Source organism: Cricetulus griseus, chromosome 4 (assembly GCF_003668045.3).
Source record: "Cricetulus griseus strain 17A/GY chromosome 4, alternate assembly CriGri-PICRH-1.0, whole genome shotgun sequence".
Classification (NCBI taxonomy): Eukaryota; Metazoa; Chordata; class Mammalia; order Rodentia; family Cricetidae; genus Cricetulus; species Cricetulus griseus.
Window position 1 is genome coordinate 46,144,962 of NC_048597.1, and position 20,237 is coordinate 46,165,198.

The 20,237-nt window shown below is 44.2% G+C and overlaps 1 protein-coding gene across 5 annotated transcripts in view; it reads left to right on the forward strand.

Moving 5' to 3' along the window:
• Sidt1 (SID1 transmembrane family member 1) overlaps positions 1-20,237 on the forward strand; it is an 85,232-nt gene that overhangs the window by 55,782 nt on the left and 9,213 nt on the right. For 4 of the 5 annotated variants that reach the window (XM_035444540.1, XM_027412633.2, XM_035444538.1 and 1 more), the window contains 11 exons: positions 4,149-4,220; positions 5,878-6,023; positions 6,721-6,794; positions 8,107-8,173; positions 10,199-10,272; positions 11,178-11,301; positions 11,478-11,595; positions 13,494-13,630; positions 14,805-14,913; positions 18,310-18,324; positions 19,526-19,602. In XM_035444540.1, the coding sequence (XP_035300431.1) occupies positions 4,149-4,220; positions 5,878-6,023; positions 6,721-6,794; positions 8,107-8,173; positions 10,199-10,272; positions 11,178-11,301; positions 11,478-11,595; positions 13,494-13,630; positions 14,805-14,913; positions 18,310-18,324; positions 19,526-19,602 (1,013 nt within the window). The remainder of the gene's footprint in view (positions 1-4,148; positions 4,221-5,877; positions 6,024-6,720; positions 6,795-8,106; positions 8,174-10,198; positions 10,273-11,177; positions 11,302-11,477; positions 11,596-13,493; positions 13,631-14,804; positions 14,914-18,309; positions 18,325-19,525; positions 19,603-20,237) is intronic. The other variant, XM_027412634.2, reaches the window with a different exon arrangement.

The following is a 20,237-nucleotide window of genomic DNA, read 5'->3' on the forward strand; positions in this document are numbered from 1 at the left end:
CCTCCCATTTTCCTCTACCACCCCCCAACTAAATCCTACCTATCTTATGTCCTTTCTTCTAATCTACATCTGACTCAACCTTTCTGCTCCCTCATGACCTCTGCATCCTTCCTTTTCTTCCCTTCTCACTCTCTTAGCTTCCTGCCCCCTCTTCCCATGCTCTCAATTTGCTCAGGGGATGGTGAAATATCCTTGTTGTTATATACATAACTACACAGAGAGAGCTTCACAACTGGGGGTGTAACTCGGTTGGCAGAGTGCCTCCCTCGCTTGCTCCAAGCCCTGGGTTAACTCCCCGCACCATATAAACTGGTCAAGTTGGTGCATACCTGTAATCCTAGCACTTAGGAGGCAGAGGCAGGGGAATCAGAAGTCTTCAGGGTCATCCTCTGGATTACCTAGTGAGTTCAAGACCAGCCTGTCTCAAAAGAGTGGGGCAGGGGTGGGGGACTCAAGTAAATGTACTTTTAGAATTATTACTAGTCCTCTCTCTCAGATCACAATTTTTCTCAAACAACTTTTCATCAACCTTATAGAAGTTACAAAATTCATAATTCTTTGTTGTTTGGGATGTTCCATACAGTGCTGGATTAAAAGTACCTTTCCTCCTTGTGACAACCACAAGTGTCTTCGGCAGACAAGGCCAGATATTTTCTTGGGGTAAAACTGGAAAACCACCAATTTACATGCACCAGCTGCTAGGTACAGGTTGAGGACGCCTGAAGAAAATAGGTGTTTCCTTCCATTCAGGAAGTAGAAAACTGGTATGCTCGCCACAAAGGGCTTTGAAATAGGGAGGAGATAAGCAGCCTTTGTGCACACAGCAGCTACAGGCAGAGCTGACAACACCTCCGGTGTTCCCATGACCATGGATGAGCCAAGACCTAACCAACCCAAACAAGAGCAGAAGAGGGGCAAGCTCCAGCCAGCCAGGGAAGATCCGGCTAGTGACCTTCAGGTTTATGTAGCTCAGCCTGGTAAGATCAGCTAGGAGGGAGAGCCAGGAAGGAGTGTGCTACCATGAGACAGTCACAGGAGTAACCTTGGGGGAATTGAGTCTATAAAAAGTTCTTTCCCATGAGCAACACAAAGTGTCTGTGAGGAGCAAGAACTCAATGGAGCTCAAAGCAACAGGAAACACTTCAGGGGCTGGGCTCAGAGCAAATGCTAGAAGCAGGCTCTCAAAGCAGAGGAAATCTCACAAGACTTGTCATGTTGTACTGTCCCCTGGGAAGCTGGATACTTTGCTTACATGTGGTTATTATTTTGTTGTGTGTGTGTGGCACACACATATAAAGACATATAAATATGTTATGCCTCTTAAATACATACAGTAAAATAAATTTTGCAAAAAGAAGGTGAGTTTTAGAAGATAGCACAACGCATCGCTCTCTATCCATTGTCTAACTGGCTGGGGAAGCTGCTTGATCTCTCAGCACCTCTATTTTACCATCGTTAAAATAGCGGTAATAACAGCGCCTGCCTCTTGGGGCTGTTGAAAAGTCAAGAGTGTCCGACACACTGCATTCTCAGTCTGGAGTGATGGCAGCATCAGTCACAGCAATGAAAGCGTCAGGAGTGGTAGCTTTGGTACTAGCGATGCTTGCAGTCAACAGGAGCCAGAACAGCTGCCAAACTCTATGTTACAATGAAGCCAGCACTGACGCAGTGAAAAGGAGACAGCCAAGCATTTGTACAGCATTCTCTGGACTCCAAATCTAATTCGTAACATTCAAAGGTCTGAAGCTAGGCTGGGAATATAGTTCTGTGATAGTGTTTGCCTGTCACATGCAAAGCCCTAGATTTAGATCCCCAACATGTACCCATATGCACCCCCATGCCCCAGATAATAATGTGTTTCAAGATAATCATTTCTCATCTTTGAACTTGTATGTAAAAGCATCCATGATGCTGATGTCATGCTGTATACTTAAGGGTTAGCCCAAGGAAGTGCAGAGACCTGAACACTCCAAATAATAAATATATCAAGCCCAGAAACAAAGGGAGCATGCATTCTTAAGGTCAGAGTCTACATCCTGCAAGCCCTGGGAACACCCTTGTCTGCCAAGAACTGCATTAGCTCCACATCTCACCCACTGGCTGAGGCAACGCCCTTAGCTCATTCACCAAAGGGAGAAAGGAAAATGAGTCTCTTAGGCTGTCGGGCTTGTCACCTGCCTGGAAATTTTGAATTTTGCTCTTAGTTATTTTCCCTGGTGGAGGAAATCAATAGGGACATAATTATTTAAAAATAAAAAACATGTAATAAAGCCTGGAGAGTTGGCCTCAGAAACTGACTTTTTGAGAGCCCCTCCATGGAACAAAGTCTGAAAGTGGGGTAGAGAAAGTTGATTGTGGGGCTGGAGAGATGCCTCTGAGGTTAAGAGCACTGGCTGCTCTTCGAGAGGTCCTGAGTTCAGTTCCCAGCACCCACGTGGTGGCTCACAACCATCTGTAATAATAAGATCTGGTGCCCTCTTCTGGTAGACAGGTACACATGCAATCAGACACTCTATACATCATAAATAAATAAATCTTTTTAGAACAGAAAGTTGATAGTGACTAGGAAGTGATGAGAGCTTTTGCATTTTTTTTTCAGTAAAATCACTGAAATATGTTGAGAGCACAGATGTTTCCATGTATTAGGTATGTTCACTGAAAGTACTTCCCTACCACATCGTAAGACACTGGTGAGTTGCGTGGGGATGTAGTTGAGTGGTAGAGAAATTGCATGAAATATGAACAGCCCTGGATTCAGTTCCCAAAATCCAATTGAAACGGAAGAGGAAAGGAGGGAGTGAGGGAAGAAAAGAGAGAGAAAGAGAGAATGAATCACTCTACGCCCTTTTGTAGGTCATGTGACTGGCAAGGGCTCCTCTCAAAAAGAGGAATTGCTCAAAATCCCCACCAGCCCTTCAATATCTAAATCCTTGGCAAAGTTCAGAGAGCAGTGAAGAAATACTGTCTCAGATTCCCTTGATGAGTTTGGCTCTGGCAGGTACTGTGGCAATAGGTCAGAGAAACTGCCTGGGTGCCTGCTAATGTGTAGCCTCTGCTCTCAGTCCGCTTTTCCTACCTCTCAGAAATGGATTAACTGGAAGGAATAACACCTTTCCCAGCAGTCACATAGGTGGCTGAAGGTATTTTCCTCTTGCATATAGTGGGGTGACTCTAGGGATACCCCTAGACTCTCAGAGAAAGGGTGCCACTCTCCTTGTCACAAGGAAGCCCTGGGCTTCACTTGAGAATATTAGTATCTGCTCGAATCTGTCAACAAATGGTTAGCAACAGATGTACCTGATCTACCTCCTTAATAGCCCTTGAAATCACTGGAGCTTTCTCCCACGCTGTCAATTGCTTGGTTCATCATTTAAGACTCTAGTTGGTGTAGTAATAGCCTTCTTATGCAAAGTTAGGATGCTTCTAAATGATACAATGAATAAACCCCAACCTACTGTGACTTAATAGCAGACTATTACTTCTGCTATCTCTTCAGTGGTGACACTTGCCATGGTGATTATAGACCCAGGACCCTCACTCCTAGAACTTTGCTGTACTTCCAAGCTAACTTTTCTTGTGTAGGGTCAAATCAAATGACAAATACGTTAGACATTTGGAAACATATGCTCTAAGTTGCAAGTATCCAAATACACCATAACTGTACCTAAATGAGGGGGGTTATGTTTTGATTGGACTTTGTTCTTGAACATTGAAATTTTAATTTAGTGTAAATTTTACATGCCATGAAATATTATCCTTCTTTTGAATTTCCTCTACAAACTAAAAGATTTACAAACAACTCTGCAGCTGGGCAGTGGTGGCACACGCCTTTGGTCCCAGCACTTGGGAGGCAGAGCAGGCGGATCTCTGTGAGTTTGAGGCTAGCCTGGTCTCCAGATTGAGTTCCAGGACAGCTAGGGCTGTTACACAGAGAAAACCCTGTCTCTAAACCATACAGAAAGAGGTGGCAGGCTAGATGTGGCCCTGAGAACCCACAGTGATGATTCCTGTATTAAAGTGGAAAGAAATTCAGATTTAAAGAAGGCTGCTTAAGTGACTCGGCTACTTCAAGTCATGTGATTTTATTTCAGCAGCTAAGAGTAAAGCACTTTTCTCTTTTTTGTTTGTTTGTTTGTTTCTTGCTGTAGGCTCAGGAAATATGGCTGTGTCACACCCCATCGCTGCCAGTACACCTGAAGGAAGCAACTATGGAGCAATAGGTACTTCCTATAATGAGTCCTTTGGTAGGACTTTGTCTTTACTCTGCAGAGATTAATGCAAAGGGTTCTTCAGCCACTAATCATTGTGAGCATGGGTAAGCCAGCCGCCCAGTGAAGCTGTTCGTGTACATAAAAGATGAACTGGCTGGATGTTCTGGAAACTGGCTGGATGTTCCTTCCAGCACTCTCTCTGGTTCTATTGTTCTGTTTGTTGGATCTGCTAGCTACACTTGAGCAGAACTCACTGTAGTGTTGCCATCAACTTCCAAAGCTCCCTTGGGACTTGAATTTTTTATTACATTTTTATTTACTCATTTTGGGGGTGGAGGATGTGATACCAATATGTATATTGGTGATCAAAGGACAATTGGCCATAGTTGTTTCTGTCCTTCTACCATGAGGGTCCCAGAGACTGAATTCAGATCAGTGGGTGTGGCAGCATGCACCTCACCAGCCCCTCAAGTACTTAAACTATTTATTTAGTGTGTGTGTGTGTGTGTGATATGTGTGTGAACAGGTGCACATGAGTGGAGGTCAGAGGACACTTCTAACCTCAGTTCTCTTCTGCTCCTCTGTGGGATCTGGGAATCAAACTCAGGCCATTAGGCCTGTGTACCGGGTCCTCTACCATTGCTGCCACCTTGTCAGCTCCCTGAGGAGCTGATTTTAGGGCTTGAAAGACATCTCACAGCCAGCCACTGTCAGTTGACCAGTTGCTTCCTTCTCAGGTGTCTGTGATGTAGGGCATAAACTAAGAGTGCTACAAGTGAACATGACTGTAGCTGAACAGTCCTTCACCCTAAGTTCACAGTGAGCATGCTCAGTGCCACCCAGTTATTCACTGGGCAAACCTAGTAAGTCATTAAGCATCCTGAAAGAAACCAGATCCCCATACCTGTCTTATAGGGCAGGAGGACCTGTGCGCCTGTCCCTGCCATGATGCTTGCAGGCCTGTGAATTGTGTGCCTTAAGCAGTCTCCATAGATGGCCTGTAGTCCTGCTCTTTTATTCTGTAACTTTGAGTGTGTGGGTTCAGTGCAGGCTACTTATTTTTAGTTCGGTTAGAACAGGATTTTTTTAAAAAACCATCTGAAGAGAAGAAATAAAGCGGAAGGTAGGCTCAGCCCATGCGCTTGGGCTGCACAGATCCCATCTGCTCCAGAACATTCACTCACGAGAACAGAAGACTCCTTTCCCGAGAATGCTGTTTTCATTATGTAATGATAGAAATGGCATGTGGGGGATCTCTCTGAATAAATAGTCTGTGAGAAATGTACAGCAGTTGGATATGTGTGTGTTTACCCACATGCATGATAGAAGCTATAAATAACCCTGCATGTGCATGCTCATACATCTGTGTTCATATCTTAAAATATGAAACATGATATACAAGCACAAGGTTATTTTTGCATCCGGATATCTACAGAGCAGATGCCGTTTATTCTTTATAGTCGGCCCTAGAAACAGACAAATCAATGGGAGGAAAGGATGAACAGAGTGCGCTTGGGAAGGCAGCCAAGGAGCAAGTCTTGTTGGCAAAGAGTTAATTGGACTAACACGGTCTTTTCTAGACTGAGTAAGCACCGTGCTTTTTGCAGAGGAATGGACTCCATAGACTATTCTTGGCTTTTAAAGGCAGATGAGTTTTCTGTTTCAGACGAGTCAAGTTCCAGTCCTGGAAGACAGATGTCTTCCTCCGATGGTGGGCAGCCATGCCACTCAGACACAGACAGCTCTGTGGAGGAGAGTGACTTCGATACCATGCCAGATATTGAAAGTGACAAAAATGTGATCCGGACCAAGGTACCAATACTCTATGACTGTAGTTTTTGAAATGGAAGAGAGTTTGGTAGTAAAATAAACTTCACCAGGGCCTTGGTTTCCTTGTTTTTCCTTCGAAGGGGGGTCCAATATTCTGAAGGATTTAGATGAAACAAAGCCAGAGCCCAAAGCAACAGCCTCTCCATCAGATAGAACAGAGCAGCAGGGCACTCTGCAGTCTGGGCACCTGAAGTGCTTGTGAAGAGGGAAGGATCAAGGGATCCAATCAGATGGAAATCGAGATTCGCCTCAGGGCTGCTCTGGAAACCGTCCTGTTTCTGAGCATACATCATTTGAGAGCAAAGCCCATTGCTTTCGGGCATGTTTAATATATTGTATTTTATCTAGCAAAATATATGAGTATAAATCACAGTTTCAACTATGTGCAATTCAGGAATGACACAGCGAGCTGATCTGAAAGCTGGGCAGGCCATGCTTGAGATGTGGGACATGTTCAGTACTCCTGGTAGGATTCTTGCATCAGCCGAATCCTCGATATGCCAAGGAGAATGGCAGTGTTTTATTGGTAGTATCCAGAGAAAATCGAAATTAGAGGAAATGTTTTGATGAATAATTTTAATCCCCAGAGGGAACTAAACTGGTCTTTGTAAAGTTCTCCCTTATATCCTGTACATGAAGCCAAGCTCGGCTCTGTCTTCTCTTCCTATTGGTGTCCTAGATGTTTCTGTACCTGTCAGATCTGTCCAGGAAGGACCGGAGAATTGTCAGCAAAAAGTATAAGATTTATTTTTGGTAAGTAAATGACCAGTGGGATCGTGGTTTCCTTAAAATCATTGAATTAAGCCAGGAGGCGGTGGCACACACCTTTAATACCAGCACTTGGGAGTCAGAGGCAGGCAGATCTCTGTGAGTTCAAGGCCAGCTTGGTCTAAAAGGGAGTCCAGGACAGGCTCCAAAGCTACACAGAGAAACCCTGCCTCAAAAAAACAAACAAACATTGAATTGCTTAAATCTATTTATTATTATGTATATGTATACTGCAATGCTAGAGATCAAACCCAGGCCCATACATAACAGGGAAAGCAAGTCCTTTACCACTGAGCTACATTCTCCAATCCTGAATTCTTTACATTTACATTTTTCTTTGCAAAAACTACTACCATTTATATCACAGAGAGTTAGTGTTTAATAAGGCACGCTATGGATGATGCCTCCAACTTGTAACAAAAAAGACCTGTAATGTGGCCATACCTCGTGGGCATGTCTTTCTACTCAGTCAAGAGGCTTGGCTGCCTAGCAAGGGGCCTCCCTCTGCTCCGAAAGCTCTAGACTAACTGTGGTCCTCTTATGCCAACACCCTGCCCCTGCATTTTTATTTTCTGTAGAATCCTCCTGCTTCTGACTGTAGACATTAGAATGAAGCCAGGGAGCCAAATGGAATTTCATAGCTGAGCTATCATTTTGGAATTAAGTGTTAAGAGCCTCCACAAGTTATTCCTCTCTTAGTACTTGCACTCCAACCACATTTAATCTGACAGTGTACTAAAGGGGCAATATGGCTATATAAGTAGATTTTAGTCTGTTTTTCGAATGATTATACAAATAAGAAGAAAGGAGCAGGAGGAAGAGGAGGAGGAGAACTTCAACTCATTGAGTGTCAAGAGTTAGCTCTAAATACATAATTTCAGGTCAGGCATGATGGCAATATCTGTAACCACAGCTTTTGAAATTACCACAGGTTCAAGACCAGCTTTGCCACATAATAAGTTCTGGCCAGTCAGGGCTACATAGCAAGACTCTGTCTCCAGTAAGTTAAATAAATGATTAATGGTTTCAGTTAACAGTGCAAGGATTCTTTGCTATCATCAAATCAATAGGAGTAACCAAGGCAAGCTTTATTTACCTCCCTCTGTCTGCTTTGGTTCAAATCCTGTCTACCAAATGGAAAAGAGAGGCAGACTTCAGAATCAGGAGCTCTATCCTCAGCTCCTAGCTGCTTTTGCAAGCTAAGTATGGACTTGTAAGGTGGAAGCATTCTTTTTAAAAAGCTGAGCAGAGTCTGCTGTCATCTTGGGGTGACATCACCATTTATGTTCTGTCGCAGGAACATCATCACCATCGCTGTGTTTTATGCACTGCCTGTGATGCAGCTCGTTATCACCTACCAGACAGTAAGTGTTGCCCCGCCCAGATGCCCAGCTTCCATCCAAAGGCAACACTCTGACTTTCAGGGAACAGTTTAGCTTGGGGACAGTTCAAAACTAATTTTTTAAATATTTCCCCATTTCATATGTGTGTGTGTGTGTGTGTGTGTGTGTGTGTGAGAGAGAGAGAGAGAGAGAGAGAGAGAGAGAGAGAGAGAGAGGTGCCTGAAGACACTATAGGTATTGAATCTCCTGGAATTAAAGTTAAAGGCAGTTGTGAGTTACCTGCCATCATCAGGCTGTGCACCCTCAAGTCCTTTGGAACAGCAGTATGTGCTTCTAACCACTAAGCCATCTTAGCCACTCTTCAGTCCCAAGAACTAGATTTTTGGTTAATTGTTTTTGAGACAAGGTCTCTCTATTTTGCAGCTCTGCCTGTCCTGGAACTGCTATATATAGACCAGGCTGGTCTTGAACTCACAGAGATCCACCTGCCTCTGCCTCCAAAGTGCTAGAATTAAAGGCATGCACCACCAGCCTCCAAGAAACTTTAAAAAAAAAAATTCCCATTTTTGGTTCCAATTAGTCTTCTTCATTAACTTCATCTCTGAGACCTTTTCCATTTATTTCCCAATTGTTTCATCACAAAGGAGTCTGGTACCTTATATTGTTTAGTTTACCAACCTAAAATCAATCATTCAGTGATAATGTCTATCAGTGGCACCTGTCATTTATCCTTCTGAGTTGATCATCAGGAAACAATGAGTAGAGTAAACAAAGTTCTAGACTAATGGACTAGGGCTGTAGCTCAGTGAGGGGAGAGTTTGCCTAGAATACATGAAATTCTGTGTTCAATCCCAGCACCTCATAAACAGATGTAACATGCCCGTGACCCCAGCAAGAGGGACAAGGAGACCAGAGGATCAGAAGTTCAGGGCCATCTCAGGTAGTGAGTTCAAGGCCAGCCTGGGCAACGTGAGACTGCCTCAAAAACGTAAAACAAAATGAATTCTCCAGACTTAACAAAAGAAGTCAGAAGTCTAATTTAGCCTGTACCTGCTCATTGGAGATAGTCTATAAAATTACCAAAAGCTTCATAAGGGGCTGGAGAGATGGCTCTGCAGTTAAGAACACTTGTTGCTCTTGCAGAGGACCTGGGTTCCCAGTGCCTACATGGCCTCTCAGAACCATCTGTAATTCCAGTTCCAGGGGAATTGATCACCCTCTTCTGCCTCAATGGATGTCAGGCACACAAGTGGTACACAGACATACATACAAGCAAAACACTCCTACATGCAACATAGATAAATCTTTTTCAAATAGTTTTAAAGCATTTTCATGGAACTAAGAAGATATTAAACTAACAACAAAAAATGAAAAATCAGATGAAAAATATTCACACTAAAACAGCTTGAGGATATCCACTGCTCCTTTGTAGAAACCCTGAGTCCAAGTCACCAAAGTAGGAATTTAATTGGGATCCATATTTCTAAGTATACGTTTTCTAGAAATTATGAGACTTGAGGAGGCCCATTTAGAAGGATATGCAGTTAAGGACATTTTATGCATTGTCCCTCAATTTTTGCTATGTATTAAAATCATACGGGGTACTTTTAAGAATCTCAGGGTCCAAGGTAGAACCCCCAACTAAACAGAATAGGGCTTCAGGATATAGTTATCAGTATTGTTTAAATCCTCTATGATTTCTCTGTAGAGCCAAGCTAACGAGGTAAAATATCTAGTCCATTCATATTCATTACATAATGAAGACAAAGTCTCTATGAGGTTTGAACACCACTGTTTGTAATCTAAACATTCTCTACATCCTTGGGAACCCTGTCAGAAGCTGCAACTTGCTCTGATTTGGGAAGGTTCTTGATGGAGAGAGGATAGATAAGGAAAACTAGACACTTCCTCACTGGTTCCTTGGTGGGGCACTCAGAGGGTGGGACATCTCCATTCCCTCTGAGTCCTTTCTGTTCTTTGTGACTTTGGGCAGACTCAGAGGATGGGGGAAAGCCACATTTCCTCTTCTCTCTTTTGATTTTATAGGTGGTAAATGTCACTGGCAATCAGGACATCTGTTACTACAACTTTCTCTGTGCTCACCCCTTGGGCGTCCTGAGGTAAACCCAGCCCTCTGGTTCCTTGTGAAGCATTTGAGATTCTTTCTGTCTAATTTGACTTAAGTTTTTAAAACCATGAAAAAACAACTGCAGAAAACTACCCTAGTCAGGGCAAAGAGGAATTAAAGCCAGATGTAGAGACCAGGTACACATCTCTCCCAGGCAATATTCCTAAGAGTGACCTGATGAGGAGTGGACAGTGAAGTTTTTAAAAGCCAGATCTCTAACTATGGGTGGCCCATGCCCATGAACATTAGTTGGTGGCCAGCTCTCATGCAGTCTGTTAAATGACCTCACGAAGTAGACATCATTAGAACCACCATTTTAGATGAAGATGGCAAGGCTTAGACAGGTAAGGGTTTGCTGAATTTGGTTCCCTTGGTTCTTAGTGATGTCAGAATTTATCCACAAACCTAGTTGTTCTAAAGCCCCCAGAACTTGGTGAAAGAAAATGTTTCCCTGAGAGTGGGAACCCAACTTCTGTAACCGAGTAGACCCAGCCACTGTTGGTGATACATCTGTGCTTATCCTAAAATCAACAGTTAGAGACCTAAATACTGACCCACTGTGGGTCTGTTGATGAGAGTTGTAGGTGGAGCTTAAATGCTTTTCCATCTCTGGACCAGCTCTTCCTCAGGACTCATGCTTTGCCAGGGCCATGAGGACAAGAGATGATCAGGTGGGTGTTAGGGATGGTGAGCAGGCATCCCTGAGAAGTTAAGTCAAATGAGCATCTTCAAATCAAGGAGTTAAAGAGGAGTTCCGGTGATTGTCCAACCCTGAAGGCCCAGGGAAAGTTAGCAGCGAAAACTACCAAATGCTGAGTTCCCCAGCTCACTTTAGCATTCCTTCTTGGAATCCTTGTGATGGCTTTCACACGCATCATTTCTCACTCATCTCTATAGCGCCTTCAATAATATTCTCAGTAACATGGGCCATGTGCTCCTGGGCTTCCTGTTTCTGCTGATAGTGTTGCGCCGGGACCTTCTCCATCGAAGAGCCCTGGAAGCTAAAGACATCTTTGCTATGGTGAGGAGAAAGTGGGACAGACCAAAGGCAAGAACTGGGAAGGGCCATGATTTCAAGTAGACCTGCATAGGGGAGGGATGTCTGGCTTGATGATGTGATGACAAATTGTGTGTAGAGCCACCTGAGGCCACCATTTGGGGTTGTCTTTCTATTAACAACCTTTCTCCTTTTTTCAGGAGTATGGGATTCCCAAACACTTTGGTCTCTTCTATGCTATGGGCATTGCACTGATGATGGAAGGTGTACTCAGTGCTTGCTACCATGTCTGCCCTAATTACTCCAACTTCCAGTTCGGTAATTAGAACGTATATCAGTGACATAGACTTGAGTAACAGGAGTCTTCTCCTGGAGCCCTTCCAAAAACATCAAATTCAATGCAAGAACTAAAAGGCATTTGGGGTGAGCTGAAATGGTCTGAGTGTACCTTGCCACTAAGCAAGATTTCTGTATGTTATACCTTTTTTCATTGTTGTTGTTCCCTCTGACCACCACTTAGTCTAGAAAACACTACACTGAATGCTGATGCCATCAGGAGACACAGTGTCAGGGACCAAGCTGTCACTGCCCTTCAGGTTTCCCTCCATGCAACTTACCTAGTTGAGTATTAGACTGCTCTGGGGTGAAAGTAATAGAAAAGCCCCACATAGAGTTAACTAAATGATAAGGCCATCATGCCGACTGCTCACTGTCTGGAAGGCAGAGAGAGGAAGGGCTTTATGGCTGGCTTACCTGAGGGCTCTGCCCCTATCTTCCCTGTGTGACCCTTTGTATGTCCCTAGCCTGTGTGTTGGTTTCCTCCCAAGGGTAACTTCTCTCGTAATGGCAAAATGTATTCATAGCAGATCCTGATTTTAAGTCTCCTTTTCCAGGTTCAGAGCGGGTTCAAGGTGGCCTGTAGGAACCTTTACTTAGACCAAGGAAACATCTTCATAAGAAACCCTAGGGATAATGTTCTCTTATACCTCAGTAGCTCAAAAGGTCATAAGTACATTCCCGAATCATTCCCTAGACGTCTAGACGGCTACATTCACCAGCAAAGGAAACTGGATTAACTTTGGACCAATCAGACCCATCTCTTCCAAGAGTAGGGTTAGCTTTTCTGAGGCTGGAAGGATGTGCAGTTCTGAAATGAGAAGATGGCAGATGCCAAGTTAATATTAAAATGTTAAGAATGAAGAAGGAGAGTGGTGGTGTCTGCCTAGAAACTTAGCACTTCTGGGAAGCTGAGGTAAGAGAATCTCTAGACTACATACATTGAGACCCATCTAAAAGGGACACCACAACAAGAAGAGGATAGAAATGAGGAAAGTAAGGGCTGTCCACTGCCACCCACACTCAAATATAATGATTTTTAAGTAGTTAATGTATGGGTTTGTTTTTGATACGAGGTCTCACTATGTAGCCATGGTTGTTCTGGAATTTGCTTTGGAGACCAGGCTGGCCTGGAACTCACAGAGATCTGCCAGTCTTTGCCTCCTGAATGCTAGGATTAAAACTATGCCACCACCACCACATAGCATGATCAGCAGGACTTCTTAATTGCCTGCCTTGTGCACCTTCTGTTTCCTGTTTAACAAATTTCTCCCCAGAGTGTTAATTCTCACCTGAGCTGGCTGTGTGCAAGCTTTTATTTCCCATATCAGCATTAGCATTGGCCACGGTCGGGCATTTAAATATTTTACGGAAGTTTTGAGTAGCATGGGCATCTCATTAGCGTTTTGCTTCCTGTCTCTTTAACTGTACCGCAGCTGGGTCTCATTTCATGAGTAGCTCTTTCCATCAGTAGGCTATTATGCTTTGCATATAGATACAGAATGTGGCTATGTTTTGGAGTGCTGAGAACAGCTTCCACCTGACACCTGTCTGATTGTCACTCTGCCTAAACAATCACCATTAAAGTTTTTTAGTTTGTTGGGGTTTTTATCACCATTATGCAATACAAGGTTTAGAATGCACATACCCATCAGATGTTTTCCTTCTGTGAACCACAATACACGGGTGGGTGGGGAAGGTATAGCTACAGAGGACACAGGATCTTCCTAGAGCATGTGCCTAGAGGAACTGTTAGGTCAGAGACCCCTCCACGCCAGCAAATGTTCCACTAACTGAAGCCAGGGGGCAGTCAGAAGCTGAGGAAAAGCCTGGAGTGTTGTTGCCGGTCTCCCACTGAACTTCTTGACTTGGATCCTCAGACACTTCCTTCATGTACATGATTGCGGGCCTCTGCATGCTAAAGCTCTATCAGACCCGCCACCCAGACATCAATGCCAGCGCCTACTCCGCCTACGCTTCCTTCGCTGTAGTCATCACACTTACGGTCCTCGGAGTGGTGGGTTCCTCTCCATCTGCCTTCAGTCTGGCTCTGGAGAAGTGTTCTCTTTGAGGGCGGGGGTGGGGGGGGGCGATTTCTGTTGTTTGTGTCTCTTTGTTGGGCTTCGGGTGCATGGATTTGGGTCTGTTCATGGTGCTCTGGCTGGGTTACTGACAATGGTTTCTAAGCATGTAATAATTGCCTGTAAAACTAGCTGAGGGTGGTTTTTATGTTAGAATGAAGCCTGAGTCATGTCAAAATTGATTGGAGAAACCACTTCTAAATGTGCATGGTCAGCAGTTGCTGGCTGCCTTCAGCTATTTGAAGTGCATTCTCCCCAGCTCTGGAGCAACTGCTCCTCCATTTATTACCATTCCATCTCTTCCTCCCTCTGATTTCATTTGACTAGACAGCCAGTATTTTTTTCTGTCCACTGTACAGAAAGATCCCTGCGAGTTTTGAGGTAAGAAAACAACATGCACACAGGACTAGGTGGCTTTTAAACACATTTTTATTTATTCTTTGACAATTTCATACCTGTATTTAACATATCTGATGCATCCACCCCTAATTCCCTCTTCCCACCCTCTCAAGCCATCCCAAACCCCCGACACATTCCCCTCCAAGGCTTCATGTCTTCTTCATTTTTATGTTTTTATAACCAATTGAACCTAATTAGTGTTGTATGCATGAGAATGGGTGTAAGGCCATGCACCTGCACACGAACACTCTACCAACAGCCACACCCCCCCAAATGACTGTCCCTCCCCCAGCAGCTAGCAACTGCCAATCACTCCTCAGCTAGGGGTGGGGCCTCTTGAGCCCCTGCCCATCCTCACTGGAATGTTGATTCGCTTGATCTTGTGCAGGTCCTGTGCAGGCAGCCACAGCTTCAGTGAGTTCATGACTACAACTGCCCTGACATGACCAGGAGACATCCGTCCTCCAGCTCTTGTATTCTTACCACTCCCCCATTTTCATGTTGTTCCATAAGGCTTATGGCTGTTCGATAGGATGTCCTACTTTAGGACAGTGCTCATCTGTGGGTATAAGTATAAATATTCAGAAGGTGGTTAGACAACATGTAATGGCTAGTTCTTGTTCGGTTTTGTTTGCTACTCTAAGAGATAGTGATTGGACAGAGTTCGCTAGGGAGACCCCAGATCACACTAACCCCCATCTTTATCCCTAGGTGTTTGGGAAAAATGATGTGTGGTTCTGGGTCATCTTCTCTGCAATCCATATTCTTGCTTCTCTGGCCCTCAGCACCCAGATCTACTACATGGGCCGCGTCAAGATAGGTGAGTAAAGCCAGGTGCTGACTGCCCCGGGGAAGCAAGCACATCACCACTCATCCTCCATGACAGTGCTACTAATGACCATGAGCTCCCTGCTAAGTTTGGTTTCTCTAAGAACGTTTTCCTCCTGATGGGATCTCAATAAGCTATAGCCACTATTTCTGTTTTCAGCTTGGAGATGTAGCTTCTCATGCCACATCGCTGAGGCATGCCTCCACCAGCTGGTTGCAAACACTTTCAAACTATCCAAATTTCAAAGGGTGTTAAGCCAGGACTACATAGATAGACACTGTCTCAGAAATACAAAAGGAGGGCCATTAAGAGAGCAGTGTGCTCAGTATACCCTACATAGAGGAACCTTTTTCCACCTGCAGCGTTCTCTAATGCTAAATGGTTGTCAAGAATGAATTATGATTCCAGATACGAGGACTGAAACGTTTAAGACCAGCTTTCCTACTGAACTACTGCCGACAGTGTGGATGAGTGAAAATTAGCTCGTCATCTCCTGACAGTCAGTCATCACACACTGGAGGGGATTCAAGACATTTTGGAATATTTTTAAATGATTTTAACATATAGGAAGCCCCACATAAAATCTCGTTTGTATATTTCAACATAAGTCATTACATGTAAACATAGACCTGCCCCTAATATTGCCAGAGCCCAGGGAAAGAAGGCAAATAAAAAGTCACAAACAAAATATGTGAAAAGTTCAAGTTATAAAGCAGACTAAAGGATACTAAAAATAAAAATAAAGAAGGGAAGGATGGAGGGAGAAGGGAGGGAGAGAGGGAGGGGGAGGGGGTGAACAGAACACAGTGGTAAAGCATGTCCTTAGAATGTATAAGAGCCTGGATTTGATCCCTAGCAAAAGAAAGAACAAAAGACAGGGAGGAGGGAGGGAGGGAAGGAGAGAGGGAGGGAGGGAGGGAGGAGGGAGGGAGGGAGGGAGGGAGGGAGGGAGGGAGGGACAGAGGGAAGAAGAAAAAAGAACAGTAAGCAGATCTTCATTGCAGTCTAGAAGGTTCAGGTTGAAATTTAGAATCCTTGATCCCCCCAAAAAACACTGTAGAACGTATCTGCTCTTCCTACCTCTGGCTCTGTTCTGTGTTTCAAGAGATCTCAGCTAGATCCAAGGCCATCCAACATCCAGTGCCCACTCACATGCCATGCAAGTAGAAATGGCTTGGTCATTCTTTGTCCCTGGAAATATGCACGAATGGTAGTCTCTGACCTCAGGAAGAAGATAGATGGGGAGGAGATGCTACAGACTCTGAGTGCAGGCCCGGTCCAACAATATTTGGGAAGGGTATTTGGAGGTCCAGTAACCCATAAAATGATCTAGAAGTGGAAGTCCCCTTTACTGTATAGATTCCTCGGCTGAAGTGCAATGAAGGACCGGTAAAATGAGGGTCCTCTCTCCCCAAAGCAATTCAGTGAAAACAAGTATCTCAAAGGCTAGAAGATCAAATACAACATATATTCAACCTGGGTCTGGTAGTATATACCTGCTGACTCAGTCAGTACTTGAAAGGTCAAAGGAGAAGAATGGTGAGTTCAAGGCCAGCTTGGCTAAATAGTGAGGGCCTATTTTAAGTAAACACACACACTCACACACACACATACACACACACACACACACACACACACACACACACACACACACACAAATACATCTTCATGACTTAGCTTTCCTCTTGGACATAATAGATCTATCCCTCTTTAGATAGTGTACCTCCAAAGGACATTTGATAAGATGTTCCCATATTCCAGACCAAAATCTGGGAAGTCATACAAATTGTCAAAAGGAAACTAACTCAGAGCCTTGTTCTACTTTCTCCCTGATTTATGAACACAGAACCAGGTAGTGGTAACGATCCCTGTCACAGTCTTGTAATAGCAATGACGGTGACGTGCAAACAGTAATATAACACTGACTCATACCATAAACACCTTATACACAAGGAAGAGTTTATATGAGGACTATGCAGTAATTTTATGAGGATCACAATAGGAAAGATCAATGAAGATTTGGTCACAAAGCGATGAGTCACAAGACACACATGGTGAGAGTATGTTAAGGGGTCTCCTAGCAACCTGAGATCAATAGCAATGCATCCCCACTGTCCTTAATCCTAGGAGGACAGAGATGAAGTGGTCACTAAAATGCCATGGGGAGGAAGTCCCCCGGAAAGGAACTTTGGTTGATAGACAAGTTCAATCCGATACAACCTCACCCAGGAAAGGTGTAGGTGCAGGACAAGTGGGAAGGGCAACTGGAAGGCAGAGTTTAGTTTTAAGTTCTGTACCCAGGGACCCATCCTGAGGTGGTTTTAGATTTAGGAGAGTCAAAGCCTGCTGTTAGAAATAAAGGATGGCAGGTTTGTCTAAAAACAGCTGAGGAGGGTTGTTCTTCTACCAGCTTTAACAGGATAGCTCCAGCACCATGACCACAGGCAGCATGATGGGGCCATGAAGGGACAGGACAGACAGATCCTTCAGTTGCCAAGAATTTCATTCGAAGAGAGGCCAAGACAGGGGCTTGAAGGGTGACGGCCTTCAGTTCCAGAGAACAAAGGGAATTTCTTGCTCTTACAGATTTAGGGGAGAGGGAGTAGGAGAGCATACCATGGAACCTAGCCTATGTGTCATAAGTTACAAGCCACGAAAAGCACTAATAAAAGTAAAGGTGTAAGTAGGACTTAGGTGTCACAGGTGAGGCTGGGCTTGCAATTGCAAGGGGATGGAGACTGCAAGGCCACAGCAGGCTTGCTTGTCCACTCTGTCCTGATGGGTTGTAGGGAGAGGTGACTCGTGACCTGACTGGAGGGTAGTGGGGAAGGACTAGATGCTCTGTGACCTAACAGCTGTTTGCTTGTACCAATGATTGGTTTTAAAGTCAGTCCACAGGCAAGAGGTTGCATTCATAGACAGTGGTTTGGCCATCTCTAATCTCTCCATCCATTTCCTCAGCATCTCTGCTTTCTGATAACACATCCCCTTCTCTGCACACAGTAAAGGCAGCAATGGCAACACAGATCACATTGTAGGTGAACAGAAACCTCAAAGCCACTTGCCCAGATCACTGTGTGTCCTTTGTCTCAGACCTGTGGATTGTTCCTAAGAGAAAATGAGTTCCCACAGCAAGTGCTGGATAGAAGGAGGAAGGGAGAGAAAGAGTCCTCTGCATATTCTCCAGGGAGGAGCTTTCGGAGTGTCTGAGACAGGCAGAGTCCATGTCCTTCATGGGGGAGCAAACATTACTTTTACAAATACCAAGTAAAGCTATCTCGTAAATAAATAAATGAATAAATAAATAGAGAGGTAGTTGACCTGTTTGGCTTCCTTCTTACAGATTGTTTCTCTCTCTTATTTCTTCTCTGCTTCCCACTGATTCAGATGTGTCTGACACAGGTAATGCCCTGCTGCCCTTTGTGGGGATCTGAACTGTTTTTAGACCCACCTGGCTGTCTGCCAGCTCTGCCCCCTGCATTCCCCTTCCAGGTTAGGCCATGTGTGTGAGGGGGAGCCAGAGAAAGTCCCAGAAGCCAATCAGCATAGCAAACCATGCTGGAGTGCATCCCTTCTGTGCTATCATGTGGCCAGGCTACTTCCTCCTTGTTAAGTTCACCCCCAGCCTAGGCTTGGGGGGGCAGTGGGGAAGAGACACCCAACAAAGCTGGGGTCCACTCTCAGCAGTGCTGGCTCTGGATACACTCAAGCATGCATTTGATGTTAAGACATGAATGGTTCACAGGAAGAGAGCCTTCCTTTGACCTTGACTCTGAATGTGGCAGCTGGAACTCTCACACTGAGGCCAGTCCATTCCAAATGTGCTTTATGCACGACTGTATTTAAAAAAAAACAACAACAAAAAAACCCTTTCTGTTCTGTCTTTCTCGACCTGTCTTAACTTACATTCCTTAATAATTTTGACTGTTGCTTTCATACTGCTGCTCTTTGTAAACATTCTTAGTACAGCTCAGGATCTCTTGATCCCCACCACCCCCTATAGAAAGCAAATGTTTTAAGGTAGATTTGAGGGTCCCATTACATCTCTGCTGATAAGAAACCTCACCAGAGTGACCTTTAAATAATGGGAGCTTAGCAGAAAGAAGCAGAAGGGTGGAAGCTGCCTATCACTCATGTCCCTTGGCAGCCTTTCTGCCATAGGATGTACACACATGGCACACCCTCCAAGACAACATCATTTTCTAGAACAGTGGTTCTCAACCTCCCCAATGCTGCAACCCTTTAATATAGTTCCTCATGTTGTGGTGACCCCCAACCATAAAATTATTTTCGTTGCTACTTTATGTCTGTAATTTTGCTTCTGTTACAAATCTTAATATAATCCATGGTTTCTGATGGTCTTAGACAACCCCTTTAAGAGAGTCATTTGACCCCCAAAGTGGTTGCAACCCACGGGTTGAAAACCACTGTTCTAGATCATATACTTATTTCTCAGCGTTCAGGTGCAAAGCATTCTAATGCCTTTTAATAGAGTACAGATGACATCATTCTTCCCCCAATCATTTAAGGCATGACCTTCAGGTCATTTCCCAGTATATGGATTTTCTCTGTGTGCTCTTATCGTGTGATTGTGTTGACACAGATCTGGGCATCTTCCGAAGGGCTGCTATGGTGTTCTACACAGACTGTATCCAGCAGTGCAGCAGACCTCTCTATATGGTAGGTACATGTTCCTGTGTTCCTTGGCCACCTCCCAGAAAGTGAGGAGCAGTGAGAGGGCCAGCAGTCATAGGCCAGGCCAGTGACTCAAACCTCCAGAAATCCAAAGAACCAGATGGCCTGAGGTGGCTGCGGTCCAGTCAGTGGGGAAAGAATTATGTTGCTTATTCTTTTAAAAAGGGAAGCTACAATGGTCCTGCTTTTATAGATAAAATATTTGCTAGTTTTTAAAGAAGATAAAGGAAATATAAACACACACACAAACTTTTAAAATTATATATATATATATATATATATATATATATGTATGTATATGAGTGTGTGTGTGTGTGTGTGTGTGTGTGTGTGTGTTTTAGTTTCCTTTTTGAGAACTTTACACGTGAGCAGTTCATCTACAATATTACTGACTCTTCCTCTCACCTCCAAAACTTATGACCTCTTCAATTATTACTGTTACATACATATGTATAGCTATATACGTACACATGCATATGCGACCTACTGAGTCTATGTAGTGTTGCTGTGTGTACATGTATGCAGGGCTGATCACTTGGGATTGGAAAACCTGTAAGGGAGCTCCTCCTTGGAGGAAGCCGATTCTCCTTCTCCCAGTAGTCACTGAACACCTAGCTCTT